The sequence below is a fragment of the Sycon ciliatum genome, chromosome 12, assembly GCF_964019385.1.
Source record: "Sycon ciliatum chromosome 12, ocSycCili1.1, whole genome shotgun sequence".
NCBI lineage: Eukaryota > Metazoa > Porifera > Calcarea > Leucosolenida > Sycettidae > Sycon > Sycon ciliatum.
This window is the reverse complement of record NC_088654.1, coordinates 478,343-502,960: the sequence shown is the minus strand read 5'-3', so window position 1 is coordinate 502,960 and position 24,618 is coordinate 478,343. Positions and strand designations below refer to the sequence as shown.

The window sequence follows — 24,618 nt, the reverse complement described above, 5'->3', positions numbered from 1 at the left end:
GAGCCTGGAGCTCGGCGGTCTGTGCAGCAGAGAAAGCCAACCGGTCTAGCCGTGGAGGCATTGTAACAAGATAATCCGAACACGGACGGACCACTGAACAGAAAGTGAGAGAAATTACCAGCCTGACACGAAAAACACTTCTTGTCCAAAGGAAAGACAAACCAAACTGCATTCAACTAGCTACTGCAGCGCGCATGAAGGCAACAGTAGCAGCAGTGCAAAAATGCAAATTACAGATCATACTCGGCACAGAATAATAATTAATGGTATGCATCATGAGACCATCACTGCGCATGTGCCCGCGTGGGCTAACTTGGCTTTCATACTCAAAGCCGGCATTTATTATTGTTGATGAAGAAAGGGAAAGGAAAAATGTTACGAGTTATGACAACTGTCCACCAACGTAACCAGATCTTATACAGGCAGCGAGTGCGACAAAATGGCTCAACACTGACTTTATTCATCATAACTAAATTGGCTCACCATCTCAGTTCAACTTTACACACCTGATGAGCCGTCATGACCTATACGGCGAAACGTACGTCGTGTGGAACTACTTGTTATTGTACATAACTAGTCCATCATACATGATACTGGAGTTCAGTAGGATGTTGGCGTTTCGGTTTGTCGCAATTCGTCTTTGCTTAGCTTCCCCTTCTATGTTTATTAAATAAACTTGAGCCTCCCAAGTTGGGTGGTCTGTTGCTTTGCGTCGTCGAGTTGTAGTAAGGCTGGTCTGTCCAATAGTCCTACTAGTTTCGTCATCATTCAGTAACTTTCGGCATTCTTTGTTGCCAGGATGCGTAACTCGTGCTCTTCTTCCTTGCGCTTTCCTTCCCCTCTTGGACCGAACCTGAGCCTTCCAAGTTGGAAGTTTGTTGGTTTGCACCTCGGAGAAGTGCTTGAGCTAGGTGTCAGGTCGCAGAATGTCTCAGTACTCCTTGTCAGTTTTGTGCCATTTTGTCGCACTGGCTGACTGTATAAAATCTGGTTACGTTGGTGGACAGTTTGTCATAACTCGTAACATTTTGTCCTTTTCCTTTCTTCATCATAACTAAATTGGCTCACCATCTGAGTTCAAATTCTTTAACTTATATTAATATAATTGTGAAAAGAAGAAAGACAAAGTGTGACAAGTTATGACTAACTGTCCACCGACGTAACCAGATCTTATACAGTCAGCGAGTGCAACAAAATGGCATTGAGTCCCTCTTGGACCTTTCCGAACCTGAGCCTTCCAAGTTGGAAGGTTGTTGGTTTGCGCCTTGGAGAAGTGTTGGAGCTAGGTGTCAGGTCGCCGAAGGTCTCAGTACTCCTTGTCAGTTTTGTGCCATTTTGTTGCACTCGCTGACTGTATAAAATCTGGTTACGTTGGTGGACAGTTAGTCATAACTCGTAACATTTTGTCCTTCTTCTTTTCACAATTATTTAATTGGCTCACCGTCCGAGTTATTTATACTTCAAGTATTACAAAATAATTGAAAAGCTTTGAATCGTTTTTATCAAAATCTCAATATTTGCCGGGTTGGAAGGTGGGAAACGTGTGGCTGCGAGTGCGCAGCTGACAATTTGATTCTCGTGCTAAAACAATGAGTTGTTTTAATGTCTGTGATGCCAGCTTTGCATAGTTGGCAGTTAGCTAGGTTATAATAATTATTAGTAATTGATTTATTAGTAGATTGAGTATTAGTAATTGATGTGTATATGGCAACACTTGTTGTGTAGCTTTCGACTTCGTAGTTCTCGGCTGAGGTTCATTAGTAGAATAGTACTTCAAATACAATTTGCATAATTTGCTCGGAGGCTAGAACTTTTGCAGTCTCCTAGAATCCCACAGAGCCGCGAAGAAAGGGGTTGAGCACAAAATAGGAGTTTCCTGAGCAGGATCAAATCCATGTGCAGGTCAGACCGAATTTGGGTGCGGTTCGAAGACGAGGACGAACTGACAGTGGACTGAGTGATCAAACAGCTGAAGGCAAGGTTGGCGAACTACTGTCTTGTACTGTCAGTAGGCTCCATGGCAGAGGAATATGGAGTGTGAGAAGGTGTAGTCAACATGGGGAGATCAGCGGGAGCAACGAAAACCAGCAAAAACCAAAACTACACACTTGGGAAATTTTCAGATATGATCAGCGAGAGCAGCAGAAAACAAAAACACACACATGTTCAAATATGCGCTCCCAACCAGGAAAGAGCCGAGAATGTATTTTGGAGAACCATGGCCTTTCGCCAAAACACTTCCGGAAGTTCGACTACTTGTTCGACTCCTGCCACCACATTCCAGAAATAATTCCGAAATTTAGAATCCAAAAACTCTTTAGTATTACAGTGCAGTACTCAGCAGTTTTTCAAGTTTTATTTGTTGAAGTAAATTGTTGACCGTTCTTTTTTGTTAGGACTGTTTTGATAATTTCTGTTTCGCCTATTCTGCAGTTGCATGCGTATAAGTATCTCATTCCAGCCCGTCCCTATTTCTTCCTTCCATTTGGCAAATGCTGGTTTTTATACATTGTATAAATACTCAAAGCTGACCGATAAATGCTCTGCATTCGGAATCGTCACCTGTTGGGTATAATATTGATGATGAGCTTAGTGTAGCTGTTGGCGAGCAAGCGGAGATCATGACTAAGCAGTGTCATAAGCGGGTAGTTTATTGTGATGCATGTCTTGCATCTCCTATTCATGGCGTTATTTGAGAAGTGTGGAGGATGATGCATGTTGATGATGGGCCGCAGCGGCTGCCGCAGCAGCCGTCTATGCTAGCCATATCTCTGTTGGGCCCACTTCCAATACTTGCAGTTCATTACCCAACGATTTAGCTTGTTTTCGTTCTTGCAGGTCTCAATTCAACAGTTTGTTCCCAAAGCTGTGACAATGCCCCAAAAGGAGAGTTTACTTGCAACACTGGCTATAGATGTATCGGTGCTTTATGGAACTATACATGCCACAGTAAGTACCTACTGTTAGAACACCACTCTATACATGCCAAAGTAAGTATCTACTGTTAGAACACCACTCTAAATATGCCAAAGTAAGTACCTACTGTTAGAACACCACTCTATACATGCCAAAGTATGTATCTACTGTTAGAACACCACTCTATACATGAATCCATACATCCTGTACACACACCTTGTACACACTCTCTCTAACGGTCTCTAGGCTACACTGCAATTGATATACATTAGATCAAATTTTCGGGCAAGGCCCATCATCAGGAATAGGTCTACTGTAGACAAAACAGGGGTTTATATGTATGTGACAAGTACTAGTGGCCAAAGGTGTGATGGTATAGCGTAAAATGTTGCAATACCACAGGAAGCGAGATTATTATTCTTTGTGATATGTATGAAGTGAAAATATAGTGCAGTGATAGTGCAGGATTACTAGTGTGAGTACAAAGCAGAAAAATACACACTTCTAGCAACACTCACACACATACCTACACCCACACACACACACACACACACACACACACACACACACACACACACACAGTGCAAAAATTCTTGCACAAATTATGACAGATATATTTACACATTACCCAACAGTCGCCAACCATTGTCACTGTTCACTGCCGGCTTCCTCTTCCTCATGAACAGTGCCTCCATGATTCTGCGGTCAAGTTATGACCGTTGCTTGCTGGCGAGAACTGCGGTGACGATGGGAAGGTGTGCTGCTTTTGTCGATAATGGTCTCGCCATGGCTTTTCCAATGTCGCGTTCTTGGCTTGTCTGTAGTGCTCCTCAGTCCTCTTGCGTGTTGTCCTTTCTGTTTCCCCGACGTATTCTTCTTGACAGATGGTACATTTCATAGAGTACACCACATCTTGGGACATACAAACATTACGCTTCAGACCACCATCGCATGCACGACATTCCGCCGGCCGACCCCGCCCCCTCTTCTCCCTCTGCCGCTGTACCGTCCTGGGGCATTGTGGCTTGCTGAATGACGACGAGACCATCATATTCTTTACTGAGCGACCGGACGTAAAGACCACACGCACATCTCTATCAAACGACCTGACCACTTGACGAACCCTCCTTGCAAGCTGGTCATTTAAGTACGGTACCTTGACAAGTGACGTGTACTGTCGTTTCCCCTTCCGATGTGGTGTCTGCTGGTGGGGCTGCTCTCGGAAACAGCAGTACATTACACCTAGAAAATTAACGGCCAAGCTTGGCCGCACAAAACATTACACTTCACTTGAACAGTTTCAACCCAATTATACTATCCTTCTGTACACACAAATTAGGCTTGTACAGACGCTGATAGATAGCTTCCAACACTTTTAACTGTAGTCCATAACAATGACGACCACGGCACAATACAGTGAAAGAAGAGTCGGAATACGAATTGCAACAATCAGGACTGGCCAACAGATGATTGTACACTGAAGACTTGCTACCACGAAACCTACGCACACCACTAACACTCTCACCGGCACTCTCACGATCACTACAATCGTCGCTCTCCGACTCATTGCTCCCTTCGCCGTACGTCCCATCATCCGCTTCCTCTCCGCTCTCTCTGTTATCCCGCCTGACTTGGTCCATTGAACGGGACTCGGCCGTCACCCTGCTGTCACGTCCCTCCTTGCGCCCTTGTCCATTGAGTGCGTAGCTTCTGTTGTAGTTGGCTGTTGATCGTCTTGGTCTTTCAATAGTGGGCTTGGATGGTAGATTAGTTGTGGTTGCTGTATATTGCATTGTTGGTGATGGTGTGGGAGCTGCTGATATGCAGGGTGGGTCTGTAATGTACTGCTGTTGTTTGTTATCACTCTGTACCTTTCTCTTCTTTGTTCATTTTTCAGTTGCAAATTTAGTGTTAGTACACACATTCGTTATTGTTCTCGCCTTCATTGATAAAATTCACACTTGTAAATTTCACTGCTGTTGTTCTTAGTGTTATTTCTCTAACTAATATTTTCTATAATAGTTCAATTTTGTTTTCATTGTCCTTTAGTACAACGAAGATTCCTGATGAGTGTTGTACGAAAACTTGTTTGAATCCTCATTTTCTCTACACCATTTCTTCACATTTTCATCGTTTTATTGCACATTGTCTCCAAAGTTTTACATTATATGAATAAAGTGTACACAAATGTCGATCCAGCTTGTATTACTGATTGCGGTTATCAAATACTATTATTATTAATATTATTATTATTATTTATTAACTGGTTTGAGGGAAAGAGACAAACGGGAAAAGTCTGAAGAAAAAATTGACTGTCACCACCAGGACTCGAACCAGGGACCCTCGCTTGTAGCCAGCGATGCTCTAACCACTGAGCTATGGTGTAGTCGTCATCCAAGCAGAGACCGTTCAACGTTTTCTTCAGACTTCGTAACTCACACTTCCTGTGAATCCACACAGGCGGGTGGGACGCAGCCCTCACTGTAACCCACACACTTCACGTACAAACTAGCACGCGGGGAGCCCCAAGTCATAAAATATTAACTGGTTTGAGGGAAAGAGACAAACGGGAAAAGTCTGAAGAAAAAATTGACTGTCACCACCAGGACTCGAACCAGGGACCCTCGCTTGTAGCCAGCGATGCTCTAACCACTGAGCTATGGTGTAGTCGTCATCCAAGCAGAGACCGTTCAACGTTTTCTTCAGACTTCGTAACTCACACTTCCTGTGAATCCACACAGGCGGGTGGGACGCAGCCCTCACTGTAACCCACACACTTCACGTACAAACTAGCACGCGGGGAGCCCCAAGTAGTCATCGGCGGATAATGCCGGCATAATTTTGAGCATAATCACGGCTTTCTGAAAAATAGCATTGCCAAGCATAATTTAGTTGATCCTTCAGCATAACTGCTGCATAAAACCGCTAGGGCCTCAAAGGTCAAAAGTTCACCGTCCAGAGTCCGTTGTTTGTTACAAGGGCAAGGGAATCCTCCTATAAATAGATCTACACCCGGGACTCGGCAGGGAGTCGTACCATACCACGGTATATATCTGGCACGGCTCCGTGAAAGGGCCTGATCTACACTGTAAATGTAACAGATGTCTAATGTTTAGGGCGTCAAAGGTCAAAAGTTCACCTTCCAGAGTTCTATTATTTCTATACATAATTATGCTTGTATTGATGTTGCAGTGGCTACATGTATTTGTATTTTTCTATATTTAACTTTAAGGATTTCCCAAAGGCTTTGAGCCTGTCGAGGGGATCTCCTGCAAGAAGAATGAAATGACATTTTTATGTAGAGGGAGCAGTTAATTGAGGATAGGCTAAGGAAATAGATCGAAGCATACAAAATCTGGTGATTAAGGAGTTGGGATACCGTCAGTGTAATGAATATATCGGCGAAAATGCTGATAGAGAGAATGCTTGAATCCCAGGAGGCTGGTTATAGAGGTAAGAGAAGGCGGTAGGCAATTCCATAGCATTGCAGCTTTGTTGGAAAAGAGGGAAGAAAAACGCCTACCGTGATAATTGATGTGAAGTTTGTTTGGTCTTCTTGGACTTGAAGACAATGAAAGGTGAACATGTCGGATGTGTTCTGGAGATATATGTATAAATTTAAATAGAGTAACAAGAGCTGATCTTGTCTGCGAAAGTGCAAGGACTCTAAGTCACAAAGGGCATTTAACTGGGATTTCGTTTCGCATCTATCTACATTGACTTTTTTACGTAGCAAATACTTCCTAGCTACTCTGGCTTGTAAAATATTTAAACGCGCCAGCTCAGCTTTGGTGATGGCATAGGACCAGGCCGAGGTGGCATGTTCCAGGGCGTGTCGGACAAAACCTTTATATAGAAGTAGCTGTATCCTGGTTTCTTATCCATAGCTGAGACTAGATCTTCCATGCAGTATTCTCCGGAAGTCCACATTTGATCCCGAGTACACATTCTATACATTTTAATGGCATTATAAACATGAAAGATCACAGTGTCAAGAAGCATAATTTGAGCATAATTTAGTGATTTTCAGAGCATATTGCCAGCATACTGAAAAGCATAATCCGTGGGATTTTTGAGCATTATCCGCCGACGTCTAGCCCCAAGTCATAAAATATTAACTGGTTTGAGGGAAAGAGACAAACGGGAAAAGTCTGAAGAAAAAATTGACTGTCACCACCAGGACTCGAACCAGGGACCCTCGCTTGTAGCCAGCGATGCTCTAACCACTGAGCTATGGTGTAGTCGTCATCCAAGCAGAGACCGTTCAACGTTTTCTTCAGACTTCGTAACTCACACTTCCTGTGAATCCACACAGGCGGGTGGGACGCAGCCCTCACTGTAACCCACACACTTCACGTACAAACTAGCACGCGGGGAGCCCCAAGTCATAAAATATTAACTGGTTTGAGGGAAAGAGACAACCGGGAAAAGTCTGAAGAAAAAATTGACTGTCACCACCAGGACTCGAACCAGGGACCCTCGCTTGCAGCCAGCGATGCTCTAACCACTGAGCTATGGTGTAGTCGTCATCCAAGCAGAGACCGTTCAACGTTTTCTTCAGACTTCGTAACTCACACTTCCTGTGAATCAACACAGGCGGGTGGGACGCAGCCCTCACTGTAACCCACACACTTCACGTACAAACTAGCACGCGGGGAGCCCCAAGTCATAAAATATTAACTGGTTTGAGGGAAAGAGACAAACGGGAAAAGTCTGAAGAAAAAATTGACTGTCACCACCAGGACTCGAACCAGGGACCCTCGCTTGCAGCCAGCGATGCTCTAACCACTGAGCTATGGTGTAGTCGTCATCCAAGCAGAGACCGTTCAACGTTTTCTTCAGACTTCGTAACTCACACTTCCTGTGAATCCACACAGGCGGGTGGGACGCAGCCCTCACTGTAACCCACACACTTCACGTACAAACTAGCACGCGGGGAGCCCCAAGTCATAAAATATTAACTGGTTTGAGGGAAAGAGACAAACGGGAAAAGTCTGAAGAAAAAATTGACTGTCACCACCAGGACTCGAACCAGGGACCCTCGCTTGTAGCCAGCGATGCTCTAACCACTGAGCTATGGTGTAGTCGTCATCCAAGCAGAGACCGTTCAACGTTTTCTTCAGACTTCGTAACTCACACTTCCTGTGAATCCACACAGGCGGGTGGGACGCAGCCCTCACTGTAACCCACACACTTCACGTACAAACTAGCACGCGGGGAGCCCCAAGTCATAAAATATTAACTGGTTTGAGGGAAAGAGACAAACGGGAAAAGTCTGAAGAAAAAATTGACTGTCACCACCAGGACTCGAACCAGGGACCCTCGCTTGTAGCCAGCGATGCTCTAACCACTGAGCTATGGTGTAGTCGTCATCCAAGCAGAGACCGTTCAACGTTTTCTTCAGACTTCGTAACTCACACTTCCTGTGAATCCACACAGGCGGGTGGGACGCAGCCCTCACTGTAACCCACACACTTCACGTACAAACTAGCACGCGGGGAGCCCCAAGTCATAAAATATTAACTGGTTTGAGGGAAAGAGACAAACGGGAAAAGTCTGAAGAAAAAATTGACTGTCACCACCAGGACTCGAACCAGGGACCCTCGCTTGTAGCCAGCGATGCTCTAACCACTGAGCTATGGTGTAGTCGTCATCCAAGCAGAGACCGTTCAACGTTTTCTTCAGACTTCGTAACTCACACTTCCTGTGAATCCACACAGGCGGGTGGGACGCAGCCCTCACTGTAACCCACACACTTCACGTACAAACTAGCACGCGGGGAGCCCCAAGTCATAAAATATTAACTGGTTTGAGGGAAAGAGACAAACGGGAAAAGTCTGAAGAAAAAATTGACTGTCACCACCAGGACTCGAACCAGGGACCCTCGCTTGTAGCCAGCGATGCTCTAACCACTGAGCTATGGTGTAGTCGTCATCCAAGCAGAGACCGTTCAACGTTTTCTTCAGACTTCGTAACTCACACTTCCTGTGAATCCACACAGGCGGGTGGGACGCAGCCCTCACTGTAACCCACACACTTCACGTACAAACTAGCACGCGGGGAGCCCCAAGTCATAAAATATTAACTGGTTTGAGGGAAAGAGACAAACGGGAAAAGTCTGAAGAAAAAATTGACTGTCACCACCAGGACTCGAACCAGGGACCCTCGCTTGCAGCCAGCGATGCTCTAACCACTGAGCTATGGTGTAGTCGTCATCCAAGCAGAGACCGTTCAACGTTTTCTTCAGACTTCGTAACTCACACTTCCTGTGAATCCACACAGGCGGGTGGGACGCAGCCCTCACTGTAACCCACACACTTCACGTAAAAACTAGCACGCGGGGAGCCCCAAGTCATAAAATATTAACTGGTTTGAGGGAAAGAGACAAACGGGAAAAGTCTGAAGAAAAAATTGACTGTCACCACCAGGACTCGAACCAGGGACCCTCGCTTGTAGCCAGCGATGCTCTAACCACTGAGCTATGGTGTAGTCGTCATCCAAGCAGAGACCGTTCAACGTTTTCTTCAGACTTCGTAACTCACACTTCCTGTGAATCCACACAGGCGGGTGGGACGCAGCCCTCACTGTAACCCACACACTTCACGTACAAACTAGCACGCGGGGAGCCCCAAGTCATAAAATATTAACTGGTTTGAGGGAAAGAGACAAACGGGAAAAGTCTGAAGAAAAAATTGACTGTCACCACCAGGACTCGAACCAGGGACCCTCGCTTGTAGCCAGCGATGCTCTAACCACTGAGCTATGGTGTAGTCGTCATCCAAGCAGAGACCGTTCAACGTTTTCTTCAGACTTCGTAACTCACACTTCCTGTGAATCCACACAGGCGGGTGGGACGCAGCCCTCACTGTAACCCACACACTTCACGTACAAACTAGCACGCGGGGAGCCCCAAGTCATAAAATATTAACTGGTTTGAGGGAAAGAGACAAACGGGAAAAGTCTGAAGAAAAAATTGACTGTCACCACCAGGACTCGAACCAGGGACCCTCGCTTGTAGCCAGCGATGCTCTAACCACTGAGCTATGGTGTAGTCGTCATCCAAGCAGAGACCGTTCAACGTTTTCTTCAGACTTCAGATTATTATTATTATTAACCCTTTGGAGTCCATGGTTCGATTCCGAACCATGGGCATTTTGTATGCATGTGGGCGCAGTCAAACTTTCGGTTCTCGGCCAAATCTTGACCAAATTCAACAATCGAAGGGTCTAGATGGTAGAGAAAACTCTCAGCTATCGCCTCGAACAGGTACGAAGTCTCTGTGATGAAGTTTTAGTGAGCGGCGAGCGATCAAACAGTTCGAAATTTCTGCGCTGCGTGCTGCGAGTCAGCAGTGCGTGAAAAATGGGATTTTCCCAGCTTCACGACAGGCGGCACGTGCCAGGACCGGCGCGGCGCGAAGTCACGGCAAGGTAAGCTTCTACTCGAAAAAATGTGAGCAGTTCCGAGCTAGATTCAGTGAAATGGCTACAGGAGACCGATTTCGTCTCAGATCTGGAGCTGGACTCGCGTTTGAGCCGCGTTGTGGCGGACAATGAATAGTTCTCTTGGCGAGTTTGGGCTCATTGTATTCCTCTCATCAAGAGCTTTCCAACGAGCCCAAGATCTTCAAAATCGGTGAAGTAGAACCAAAGTTATGTTGGAAGTGCGCATTTTCGTGACTGCCACAAATTCTGCGGAAGCAAGAAAGTTACGGACTCCAAAGGGTTAAAGAACTCTTCCTCTCCTCTCCTCCATGCGCTCTCACAGCCGACTCACTGCTACCCTCGGTAGCCATTACACACACCAACCAAGAAAGGGTTGCAGGTAGATACTGAAATTCCTCCTGACAGCTGTTGCGCCTTCATAAGGCTCATCAGAGAAAGTGATATTGAATAGAATGATATCAGGTGGAGATGGTCAGATTTATACTACAAAACATGGGCGCAAGATTACGGGCAAAGTGTGAGAATGAGAAGTTACAATTCTCCAGCAAAACAGCGAAACAGCTGTCAGGAGGAATTTCAGTATCTACCTGCAACCCCTTCTTGGTTGGTGTGTGTAATGGCTACGGAGGGTAGCAGTGAGTCGGCTGTGAGAGCGCATGGAGGAGAGGAGAGAAAGAGTTCTTTACATTTTATTGGCCGAATAGTACCGTTCACCATTTGAAATTATTATTAAAATTATTATTATTATAGCTACAAAGACAACAATAGCACTCCAGGCGTTGGGGCTGGGGTGTCCTGTGGCCACAGCACTGGTGTGGGTGACGGCGCTACATGTAGTTCCGGAACTCGCGTTACCCACAGCCAGGTGGATGGTGTAGTTGTCAACGGCATTACATCTCAGGCTGCCAGTCAGGATGGTCCTGTACACAGCGCAACTAGGTCTGGCGCCGACCTTCACCCAAGCGTGGATTGGCGCGATCAACCCCCTGCCTGGTTGAGAAGAGTTTACCCAAGTGAGATTTCCACTCAACGTCGAACTCGCGCTGGAGCCGGGGATGCGTCTTTAGCAGCGGCACCATCATCTTCACCAGCCAACACAAAAAGCCAGGACATGCCACCGCTGGTTCCTACAGCGCCTCCAGTACACTTGGCGGTGAACCAGGACAATGCTGAGTCTAGTCCCGCTCAGGAGAGCGCCAACTCTCGATTTGCTCCTACTCCTGGAGATGAACAGGAGATACTACCAGTGCAGGGCATCGGGCGAGAGGATCAGGGACAACTGTCCATAACGTCGTGCTATGATGAGATCGTTCAGTGGCGGAAGCAGTTCTTTCGTATCCTGACGGGGTCCATTGGCAATGCTTTTGTCACTCTATTAGTTGCAGAGCTTCGATGGTTCACTGACTCTGCTGGCACTGACTGCATCGCTCTCTACCGGTTCTCCGTGCTTCCTTCCCTGATGTTGCAGTCCACCCGTAGCCATAGCAAACCAAAGGAGAATACTCTGCATTTGCAGCGGCGAATGGCATAGTGGCAAGCGGGGAATTTGACGTCATTAATGAGCGAAGGCCGCTGCATGCAAGACTTGCTGTTTCGGCCTCGTAAGGGAGGCCGCAAGCGAGGTGAGGAAGATGAGGCTCGCCACTTCTCCGACCTCATGTGCCAGGGCCGTGTGCATGATGCACTTAGATGCCTGGATCCAGTCAGACGTGGTGAAGTGGGTGGTGTGCTGAACATCAAAGATACCGTACCTCTCCGGGATGGTTCCTCTTTTCCTGTCAAAGAGGCATTACTGGACAAGCATCCGGAGGCTCGGCTACCACCTTCTGAAGCCATGCTGCCTGGGGATGCCCCCGGTGTTGAAGGCCTACGTCTCGATGGCCTCACTGCTGAGTTTCTGAAATCCGTGGCGATGCACTTGGAGGGATCTGCAGGTCCGTCTGGGATGGACTCAGCATGTTGGCGGCGGATGTGCTCCTCTTTTAAGGGGGCATCAACCAGTCTGTGCCAGGCTATTGCTGACCTCTCTCGTCTTCTTGCTACCCGTGTTCTTCCCGCTGAAGGCCTGGTGCCGTTACTGTCTTGCCGGCTGATCGCCCTTGACAAGCAGCCTGGCGTACGCCCTATTGGCGTGGGCGAGGTGCTTAGGCGGATAGTATTGAAGGCTATTCTGCGCATTGCTTCCACTGACATGGAGGCAGCCTGCGGACATCTTCAGAAATGCGCTGGATCACCAGGTGGCATTGAAGCAGCAGTGCATGCCATGAAAGACATCTACAACGAATCGTCCACTGAGGGAGTGCTGTTGGTGGATGCCAGTAACGCATTCAACAGCATAAACCGACAGGCAGCTCTGCATAACGTTCAGCGCCTCTGTCCAGCACTATCCACCATTCTTCTAAACCCCTATCAGTCGGAGGCACGTCTGTTTGTGGCTGGTGGCGGGGAGATTTCGTCAAAGGAGGGTACTACCCAGGGAGACCCGCTGTCCCTGGCATTTTATGCATTGGCCACACTCCCCATCATTCGGCATATGCAGCAGCAACACGACGCCGTTAAGCAGATTTGGTATGCAGATGACTCCAGTGGTGCTGGCAGGATGAGAGCGATTCGAGACTGGTGGACAACAATCCAGGAACACGGTCGCCTGTATGGATATTTCACCAATCCGGACAAAACCCTACTTCTAGTGAAGCCCGGATTGGAGGAGGAGGCTTCACATCTGTTTGAAGGCACCGGTGTCCGCATTGTCACCGGCAGCACTAAATATCTGGGCTCATACATCGGGGAGCCTGATGATGTTGCCAGCCAAGTGAGGGAGAGGGTTGATGATTGGTGCAAGGAGCTACGCACATAAGCAAAGTTTGCCAGCACAGAGCCTCACGCGGCTTATGCAGCTTTGACTCATGGCCTGCGAGGTCGTTGGGTCTACCTCTTTTGTACGGTTCCCATTCCGGAGGACGGAGTATCAGCGTTGGACAAGGTAATCGAAACTGAGTTCTTGCCGGCTGCAACTGGTCGAGATGCATTCACCACGGAGGATTTGGTGATGCTCAGGCTGCCGACTCGTTTCGGGGGAATGGCCATTCCACACTTTCACAGCATGAGCGGGACAGGGCGCGACACTTCCAGAGCAATGACAGCAGCCAAGGTTAGTGAAATTCTGCAACAGAACAACACATCATGGACCAAGCAAGCACCGGAACGTGTTCGGCAAGATGCTATGACAGCCAAGAAGGATTTTGCCAGACAACGCGGCACAGCAAGTGAGGCTGAGTTCCGCCAGCTGCGGCAGTCGGCGTCGGCGGATATGGCGCGTCGTTTGGAGCATTTGTCCTCCCGAGGTGTCTCTAGCTGGCTCAACACACTGCCTATCAGAGAACTTGGATATCATCTGTCGAAGGGAGATTCCAGGGATGCGGTGGCGTTGCGGTATGACTGGGCATTCGTTGATGTGCCTACTACCTGCTCTTGTGGCCAACCGTTTAGTCCGGCCCATGCCATGTATTGCCCTACTGGTGGTGTCCCCACCATTCGGCACAATGAAGTTCGCGATATTCTTGCCGACTTACTTACTGAAGTTTGCTCGGATGTCGCTGTCGAGCCTCAGCTTGCTCCGGTTTCGGGAGAGGTGTTTCTGGCAGCCTCAACTATCACCGCCAACGATGCTCGCGCTGATATCCGGGCTCGAGGGCTGTGGACCAGGGCACAGAATGCTGTCCTGGATGTCCGGGTTTTTCATCCCGATGCTCCGTCCTATGCCACCAAACCTCTCGACAAACTGTTGGCGGAGCATGAGAGGAAGAAGAAGCTGCAGTATGTTGAGCATATCATCAATGTGGACCGTGGGACATTTACTCCACTAGTTTTCACCACGGTCGGTTGTTGTGCGCCAGAGTGCTCCAGATTTGTTAAGCGCCTGTGTGGCCTCATTTGGAGTAAGGACACGAAGTTGTATGCCCAGACAATGACATATGTCCGGTGTCGACTTGCGTTTGCATTATTGCGGTCGGCGATCATGTGCATCCGCGGTGCTCCATCGTCATATCACCGTCCTGTGAATGCATTGCGAGAGTTGGCAATCTCGGAGGGCCGGCTGTGAGGTTTTGGAGACGATGGTGGGCAGAACAGTGCCCTTGTATTTTCCTGTTTTTTGGGGCTTTTTTGGGGTTGTTTTGGTGTTTTTTGTTTGTTTTTTTGTTTCTCGTTTTTTGCGTTTTTTCACACATACCATTGTAGAAAGGAAAAGGACATATGGAAACGAGTTAAGAGTAACTCTCCACCACTGTAACTAGATACTATATTATACAGTCAGAAAGTGCAACAACTAGGCACAAAACTGACAGAGTACTGAGACATTCGACGTCCTGACACCTAGCTTCAACACATCTCCGTAGCGCTAACCGACAGCCTTCCAACTTGGAAGGTTCAAGGTTATGGGAAGACCAAAGAGGGGAAGGCAAGCGCAACGAAAACGAGCAAAAGCCACAGTCCCAACGGAACAAAGAATGTCGATTGTCACTGGACGATGACGAGACCAGTAGGCGATTTGACTGACTGTATAAAGTATCAAGTTACAGTGGTGGAGAGTTACTCTTAACTCGTTTCCATATGTTCTTTTCCTTTCTACTTTTATTATTGGCTCAATACCCGAGTTTCAAACATACAATTGTTTTCATTTTTTGGTGTTGTGTTCTAATCATTCGCCATGCCACTGTCAATTGTATTCTGTTTGCCCGTAAAAAGAGGCCTTTACTAGCTACAAAGACAACTAATTGCACAGTAAGCATTTCATATATGTCGACATGTATGTGTAAAATGTTGTACGATTATCGCAAGGCACACAAGGAAGGGAAAGCGAGGATTCGTTCAGAACTCTTTTCTTGTTACAATCATCAGTGAATCTACGTAACAATGGAATGGGAACTACTTGAACTAATCTTATATGGACAAATAAAAGTGAACGAAGGTGAAAAAGAGCGAAACAAAAGGTGATAATACTACATCTATTCAGTGGGGGGCAAGCTCAGCAGGGAAGAACAATGCATATGTGAAACGGTGCAAGTCCTCGGCACTCCGCAGCTGTCCATTGTCCGTCTGGGACAGATCGGTGTGGAGCTTTATTGGCAGTGTCACCCTCGGCCTCCCAAGGTACCTCCCCTCGGGTGCCTGAAAGTATCGTTCCATGCTCAATCGTGCTGGCGTGTCCTTACCCAGGCAAAGCACATGCCCGAATAGGCTCCAGCGTGAATTTCGGATCCAAAACATTATAGCTACGTGTTTTTCCAAATTGTGCTAGGTTGCAGTTTTTGTGGCTGCGTAAGGTGGAGCAGTCTCCACGACTCATGACTTTGCGAAAGAAAAAATTGTACTACAGAGCAAACATTTTAGCTTGCAGAAGGAGGCGCTGTTTGGCAAATTTGCCATCATTGGGTGCATAACTCAGATGGTGACAATGGCAACAATGATTAACCAAGATATTGCCGTGTTTCAACGTGCAACAGTTACCACATCATTGACTGCTGGCTGCTTTTTTTTGTCTTTCTGTAGATATTGACGAATGTGTTCGTGGGAATCATGCATGTCATTACAATGCCATGTGTAATGATACGGTTGGCAACTTCACATGCACTTGCAACGCTGGTTACTATGGAGACGGCGGACAATGTACAGGTATGCCGCTCACTGACAATGTGTGTTGGTCAAGCGGTATGTATGTCGCCCCAACTGTTCCTCTGTCTAGTTGTTTATCCCTCTCATGAAGTGCCTTTGCAGCATCGGATGATTCACTCTATTGGACCTCTGAAACAGAAAGGCTCCAGGCTGTACAGACAGACCTACCCACAAAAGGAAGGAAATGATTACTGTGTGTTATCTTCGAGTTTCACCCCCAAGCAATCATCAGAAAACAGTAAAAGCTAAAATCTGGCCCCCGCTTTTGTTGGGTCTTACCTCCGGAAAGCACTGCCCCCATCGGAAACCCAGTGAGAACCCAACATACCCATACAAACAAGCCATAAGATACACGAAAAGTTACCCAGAACTTCCCTGGACCGATGAGTAGGAGACCTATTGCTACAAGAGCCATCGACTGACTAAAGGTATTTTTTAACAGTCAAGCTTGCACATTCCCACTTCCTTGCCGTGGGATGTTTCAATGCTCATGGTCAGTTTGGTGCTAGATTGTGCAAGTCTGACTGTTCAAAATATGGTTCGGTTCGTGGACTGGATCCCATAACTTGTGCGCACATTTTTCCATGTCACAACTCACCACTCGATTTCTATTTTCGCCGCCTACGATATCAAATGAGATCGAAACAGGTAGCTGTCCACAGATTGAGTATGAATATGTTGGACTCAGTAGAGCGTCCAGCCCCTATATGATGTCCAACCCCTATATAGAGTCCATTGGTCCAAAATCCACAGTACAGAGTCCAAAATTGGAATCAACTGTGAGCTCAGTTTAGATGGACATCACTCCCTGTATAGAGTCCAGCCAAATGGCTTCACCCCTATATAGAGTCCATTGGTCCAAAATCAACTGTACGGAGTCCAAATTTTGAAATCAACTATAAAGATTAAAGAGTCTTTATGTGGACAACACTCCCTGTATAAAGTCCAGCCAATTAGGCATACCCTATCGAGTTCGAAATTAGACATAGGATCTGCTGTAAGCAGTGAATATTAACCAGAAAACGGCCTCTCCCTTATCCTTTACATCATTCACTTCTCAAGATAAAAAATATGTATTGAGGCGCCACTGCAGCCACTTCACTACATGAAAAACCCTACAAACACCATCCTCAAATCAAGTGGTCTCTACGCAGACGCTGCAAATTACAATATCTCAATCATGCAGTGTTGCCAAATTATTGTGCACGCACACACACACATGTTCACACCCACACAACGCCAAGAAAATACCTAGAAAAAAACAAGAATCGAAAGAGAATAATGTAGAGCCCAGGATCAATTATTTGTTTTCAAACTATTGCGCGCACACACACACACACACACACACACACACACACACACACACACACACACACACACACACACACACACACACAAACTTATAGAACGCCAAGAAAACACCAATAAAAGAGTAGAGACACAATACACACGCAACTCCAACAGCCATGCAAACGTCCACCCATTTACACGTAAAGTCAAGAGGGATAACAAATAATTATACGAAACGAATGCTTACGGGGACGGGTACACGCACGTTTACATACACATAGTTGTGTAAGAGAGTAACATGGTGCAGTGGTCAGCATAATACTAGCACATGCTGAGAGTGCAATAGAAAGATTCACCATTGCTCATGGCCATGCAAATGTTCAGCAGCACTCAGTTCCGCAAGCTTTTGAAGATCAGCACACCTGCAACAAATAGATAGCACAAGGATACGCTTATTACCGTAATGATGCATGGGAGCACACAACTACCAAGTTCTCAACGAATGTGATGCTCAATGAAAATCAATCCACTCAAAGACCTGTGAACAGGTGACGGTGGGGACAATAATCTATTAGTAATACAAGGAATAAGATCGTTTGTGCACACTCAAGACCCACAGACACACCGACATACATGTAGTGTACACAGTGTTTCACTGCAACTAAATTGAAATGAGATGATTTGAACAATCTGTAAAGCGTTGCTGTCAGTCAGTCTTCCCCAAGATGGAAATGCAATGATTTGTTGTCACGAGGCAGTTTCACTGACACAATGTCATGTTCGTGACATCAAAACGGTTACTTCAGGGAATACGAGTATTAGCTTGAAGCTTTTTCTTGTCATTGGCATACAAGCAATCCTCCTACTACTACTAGTACACTGGCACTGCGTTTGTGGATCCCATTGTATTTGACATCATACTATAATTTGTAGAGGAAGAGTGTCGTGGAGTTTCACATAATTTTCACAGGGATAAAAATACATTTCTCATGAAATAATTATAATAATTGATGATAGCTAGACGATCGTATACGATTGATGCAAAGTCCTTGCAGTCCTTGAGGTCTATTACGAAGTGGTTGATTACTTTTAGGGCATTCATTCAAGCAACATCAAACAAACACGATACGCTCCTTGAAAATGGAAACAAATTCAAGCATAACGACAGAACAGCAGACCAATCGAAACGAGTAAAAGCTTCCTTACCTCAGTCATCGTCCTGTCATGTAGTTGGACAGCCTTTTGACACGGTGGTACAGGCAGCTCTTGTCCAGTCAAACAGGGGTATCCTTGTGGCGTCGAACGAAAGAGAGTGTCAGTGTATCTGACTCGTCAGGTTGGAACTGTGCAGAACTTTTCTCTTTCTCCGCTTTCTGCTTTCATCCCTCGCTCTGATGAAACCGTTCAAACGTCTTACTGGCAGCAATGGCCAGCCAAACAGGGGATCCTTGTGGCGTCGAACGAAAGAGAGTGTCAGTGTACCTGACTCGTTAGATTTGAACTGTGCTGAATGTGGTAGTAGATACTATGTAGGTGTCACCTTTAGTACCCTGGTGTTAGTTATGTCACAATATGTACCTCGCACCTATTTACCTTATATTCGGTCTCTCTAGTATGTAACAGCAGTTCAGTCTTCAGGACAACATTGGCGCAGTGAACAAGCAGGACTCAAGATGGCAAGTTCTCTCGGCAGAGCCCCAAGTTCCTTTCAAGTCTCTGAGGACACGAACCAAGCTGAGGAATTCGCCTTGTGGTTGGAAGACTTCGAAGCCTACCTTGACCTACAGAAGATCGACGCAGCCGCGCAGAAGAGGAAACTGCTGCTGAATATTGGCGGAATCGACCTCCGGCGGATCACCAAAGGCTTGGTTGTGACCACAGCTGAGGCAGAAGGGGATGTCCCACCTGACACGTACACTCCTCTGAAAACGGCCTTGGAGAAGTATTTCAAGCCTTCCATCAACCTGACAGCAGAACGGCACAGGTTTAGAGGTCGGAAGCAGAGGAATGGGGAGACTGTGACAGCCTATTTGTCGGCCCTTCGGGCTATGGCACACCAATGCAGCTTCGACAGCACCGATGTGGACACAATCGTGAATGGAGTCATCAGAGACCAGTTCATTGAAGGACTGCAGTCATCAGCTATAAGACGAGAACTCCTAGCGACCGCAGATCTGACGCTAACTGCGGCATCAGCAAAGGCAGTAGGAATGGAAGCATCTATACTGGACTCGCTACTGTACGAGCAGCCAGTAGCACCGACTCCGCAGCCGCTATCATCATCATCGACACCAATGGTAAACAGAGTCATGTCAGGAGAGGAGTCCAGGAAAGTGGCAGGAGCCTCGGCACAACCTCCTCGACATAAAAGGCGGAAAGGAGCGTGCAAGTATTGTGGGGGAGAACATACCCCGGGAAGATCCTTTTGCCCGGCAGGCCGGACTAGATGCCGGCACTGTGGGATAGTGGGCCACTTTCCTCAGGTCTGCCTCCGGAAAGACAGACTCAGCAATAAAATAGAGGAAGATACATTGGTGGTCGAAGACGAATTCGAAGAGGCTTATACCATGGAGCCTGCGGCAACGCTACGCGCAGCTCATGATCCCCGCTATTGGGTCGTGGACCCAAACGCCGTGCCTGTGGCGTCTGCCTGCCGACGACATGCTTTCAGCATCCGCGAGGAGGTCAAGGCAGAACTAAGTCGAATGTTGGAGGCTGGAATTATCGAACCAGTGAAAGAGGCGACTCCATGGATCTCACCGATAGTTCCTAGCCGCAAATCTAACGGCAAGCTTCGCTTGTGTATAGATTACAGGAAGTTGAACCAAAACATCATTCGGGAGAAGAGAGCCATGCCTACCGCTGAGGAAATAACAGCCCAAATCCACGGTGCAACGATTTTCTCGGTCTTGGACGCAGAGTCTGGATTCCACCAAATCCCGCTGTCATCCAGCTCACAGCCGTACACAACTTTCACGACGGAGGAAGGTTTGTTCCGATTCAAGCGGTTACCCTTCGGCATCTCATGCGCCCCGGAAATCTTCCAAAGGGTCATGTCTGACCTGCTCGCTGGTATCCCAGGAGTCTTCGTGTACGTAGATGATGTACTGGTCACCGGTGACAGCATCAAGCAACACGATGAACGACTGCAGCGAGTCCTAGAGCGACTACAAACGGCACAGCTGAAATTGAACAACGACAAATGTCAGTGGAAGCAAAGTGAGGTTAGATACCTTGGCAGCATACTGAACGCCCAGGGCGTCAATCCTGACCCAGACAAAGTGAAGGCAATCCTAGACATGCCTCTGCCAGAATCTCAGTCGGATGTACGGCGATTCCTTGGTATGCTAACATACCTCGGAAAATTCATCCCTGGATTAGCGGACGCAACGGCACCGGTCAGGACATTGGCAAAACGCGAGCCATTCGTCGCAGACAACTCGCTCTGGATGGAGTTCAACACACTCAAAGAGGAGGCCGCGTCTAGATTGTTACGTCTGTCGTTCTTCGACGTCACGCCAACCAGGGAGACGGCCATTAGTGTGGATGCATCTCCATGTGGCCTGGGAGCTATACTGTGGCAGAAGGACAATCATGGCCGCTTTCAACCCGTGTCATGCGCTAGCAAAGCTCTCAAGGATCCCGAGACACGGTATTCGCAGCTTGAGAGAGAGATGCTGGCTGTGGTTTTCGGCTTGGTAAAATTCCGCCAATTCGTACTGGGGCGACAAGTGATCGTATTCACTGACCACAAGCCTCTGGTGGCAATCGTAAAAAAGGAATTCGATCAGGTGCCAGCCCGATTGCAGCGATGGCTGCTGGCAATCCTCCCATACGACTTTCAGTTGACCTATACGCCAGGAACGTCAATGATTTGTACTGACGCGCTATCGAGAGCCCCCTCCCAAGCAGTGGAAGCCAGTCCGGCAGAGGCCAGGTCAATGAAGGAGTATGTTGGCTTAATCCTGGGGGAAGCTCCAATCTCTTGCGAAGATGTCCGGCTAGCCACAGACACTGATGGTCAGCTAAGTCGAGTCAGGAACAGAGTGTTACAAGGCAAGTGGAATACATGCGACGGCAGCGACGAGGTATACTTTCGAATAAGGGACTCGTTGTCAGTGGTTGATGACATCGTCATGCATAACAATCGCATCGTCATACCCGATACCTTGTATGACCAAGTCCTCCGTATCGCACACGAAGGCCATCCAGGACTCGACACGTTTCTGGACACGTAGCGACAAAGTGTATGGTGGCCGTCCATGAGCAAAGATGCCTCAGAATTCGCTAGGACATGCTCGACATGCTGGAAGAGGCAGCGGAATCCTCCACAACCCCTCCAACCGTCAGAAATCCTACCAGTCTGGTATCGGGTGGCGGTGGACCTCGTGGAGATCGAGGATCATCACTTCTTGTCGGTCATCGACTACGGATCCCGATATCCCGAGTTGCTCTTGCTATCCAGCACCACGTCGAGAGTCATAATACAAGCATTGTCGGAAGTATTCGCAAGACATGGTCTACCGGTGGAGCTAGTTAGCGACAATGGGCCACAGCTGGTGTCGGACGAAACAGAAACTTTTCTCCGGAAAGCAGGAGTCAAGCATATCAAGTCGAGCCCGCGGTATCCATGCTCCAACGGAATGGTGGAGAGATTCCATGGCGTCGTGCGCAGGCGATTGAGTGGGATACCTTCATCACTACCTCTGAGACAGCGACTCCAGCAAGCGCTATTCGGCATTCGTACATCCGTGAATCGGATGATTGGGACATCACCAGGAGAAGCATTCTTTGGACGGGCCCTTCGAGGACGATTGCCGAATCTAGCTAACGGTCAAATCATCAACCGGGAGAAGCAAATTGACCAAAAAATGCGAATGGCCCATCAACACGATCAGAAGAGAGGCGTGCGGGAGCTCCCTGCTCTCGAGCCAGGCAGTAAAGTGGTACTGCAAGACGGATATAGTCAACCGGCCAAGGAATGGTGTGTCGTACGACAGGAAGGCCGTCAAGTGGTGGTGGAAGACGGTGTGCGCACGGCCATAAGAAACCGCCGGCAAGTCAGGGAGACTATCCCGCCATCAGCAACTGAGGCGACCACCGAGCGGAGCCGTAGCCCTGGGTCTGACAAAGATGCTGCAGGCACAACGGAAGAAGAAGCCCGAGCCGACAACAACCAGCCACAGCTGCCTCGACGTTCTAGCAGAGTGAGCATGCCTGTGGAGCGGCTGGGATACGATTGAAACAATTTTACTATAATAGCATGGCATCCTTAGTAGCCGGAGTAGTGACAATAGCAGCATTCATTCTATCAAAGTTATGAGCAAGAATAGACAGCAGTAATATCTTCTCGTTGCTAGAGTGTTTGGGTTGATCATTCGTTTCAACTTCTTGTTGCTAAAGTGTTGGGTTAATCATTCGATTCAGCAAGATATATGATCATTCGAAATTGATTTACTCGGTTTTTTGCCCATTTCATTCGGTTGCTAGCTTTTTACTAAAGCATTGGAGTAATGTGGTAGTAGATACTATGTAGGTGTCACCTTTAGTACCCTGGTGTTAGTTATGTCACAATATGTACCTCGCACCTATTTACCTTATATTCGGTCTCTCTAGTATGTAACAGCAGTTCAGTCTTCAGGACAACACTGAACTTTTCTCGTTCTGCAATTTCTGCTTTCATCCCGCGCACTGATGAAACGTCTTCAGAGAACCACAAGACGCTTTCCAGATTTGATTTTGAACGTCTCCTTATCCTCCTTGGTTACCTCAAGACAGATTACTGTCAGCAACTGCACAGCAGAACTGGGAGCCATGGCTAAAGTGGAGAAAGGAATGCGCTGCCACGAGGCAAGCAAAACTGAAAATGTGTTTGTTCTCTTTCGGGCACAACACACAGGACGGCGTGACTGGATAAACTGGACTCCTGGACTGTGAATAGGGGACTTGTAGAAAAAGTGTACTCCTTATAGGGGATTGCGCGGCAGGATGAAGCTGATCAAAACTGAGTGGACTCCTGGACTCTGTATAGTGGATTTTGGACCAATGGACTCTATATAGGGTGCTGGACATCATATAGTGCTTGGACTCTATACTGAGTCCTACATATATATAACGTTGTACATTATACCAAGGATAGAAAAAACAAGAGTGTGCAACTCCGGATCTTTTTTGCACAATCTGCAGATACCCCCGCCCGCGGCGGAATTTTTGGTTGACGTCACCTTTTTTTCAGAAAAATGCGCATTTTGCAGCAGAACAGTGTGAGAGCACGTGCTGGGCACCGACCTTGTAATGTACAGCCCGGCCAAGTCCACGAGGCAAAACCTTCCATAAGACACGCAGCGCGTGCATCGTAGAAAAGATTACGTCAACAAATAATTCCGCCGCGGGCCAACCCATCCCGGAGTTGCACACTTTTGTTTATCTTCTCTTGATTATACACATTGTCCTCTAGTAGTACCTGACATACATACCTGTGTTTCTTTCTTTTTCTTGTCCATGCTCCTCTTCTCAACCATGAAGTCGTTACAAGTGATTCACCCGGGATGCCCAGGAGCGGCTCACTACTCCTTCCCACCATTTGTATCACCATGGTTACATTTACCCTGGCAATGATGACACTGATCGTGTGATTAATGGCAGGCATAATAATTTTGTTGGCGTCTCTGATTTCAATTTGAATTGCAAGCATGATTTTCGCCACATTTCTCGTTACTATTAATTATCCACAAAGTATGTTATTTATGGAGAGTTTGTTTGTTGTGTGTGTTTTCCCAAAAAGATTGCATTTCTTAGCCTGTAGGCACCGACAGCTTTCGGTGTAATGACAGTCTCCCTCTCACATGTTTGTGTAGGAATAGTTTGTGATTGAAGCTTGGAAGAGATTAGCTGGTTTCCATCAAGTTTAATCCTGGAAGTAATTGTATGGCTGTGCTTGCATGTGTGTATGAGTGTGCGTGTATGCTGACCCTCTTTCGCCTGGGTGTAGAGGTCTTGCAAACCCTCGCCCAGAGTCTTTTCACTCGCGTGCACCAGCGGCTCGAAAGGTTGTTCTGTCTCTGGGAACGTGGAACGTCAGGACTCTTGTCGACACTGACGGAAATTTGAATACGGCGTCCAAAGCAAAAAATCAAGGAAAGTTTGTTCGAATATTCGCGAGGAGAGAAAAATTGACCTTGTGTGTCGTCAGCTCGAAAAGTATGGAATGGACATCGTTGGCCTCCAGGAGACGCTTTGGTTTGGCTCTCATCAATATACTGTCGGAGATTGCTTAGTTTTGACAAGTGGTCGC

The 24,618-nt window shown here is 47.3% G+C and overlaps 1 protein-coding gene across 1 annotated transcript in view; it reads left to right on the top strand.

Moving 5' to 3' along the window:
- The window catches only part of LOC135828787 (leucine-rich repeat-containing protein 15-like), a 220,229-nt gene extending 196,000 nt beyond the window's left edge, over nt 1-24,229 (top strand). Inside the window, exons 16-18 of the mRNA XM_065341220.1 lie at nt 2,839-2,949; nt 15,912-16,034; nt 23,850-24,229. Of these exons, the coding sequence (XP_065197292.1) occupies nt 2,839-2,949; nt 15,912-16,034; nt 23,850-23,959 (344 nt within the window). The 3' untranslated portion in view covers nt 23,960-24,229. The remainder of the gene's footprint in view (nt 1-2,838; nt 2,950-15,911; nt 16,035-23,849) is intronic.
- The last annotated feature ends 389 nt before the right edge of the window (nt 24,230-24,618 follow it).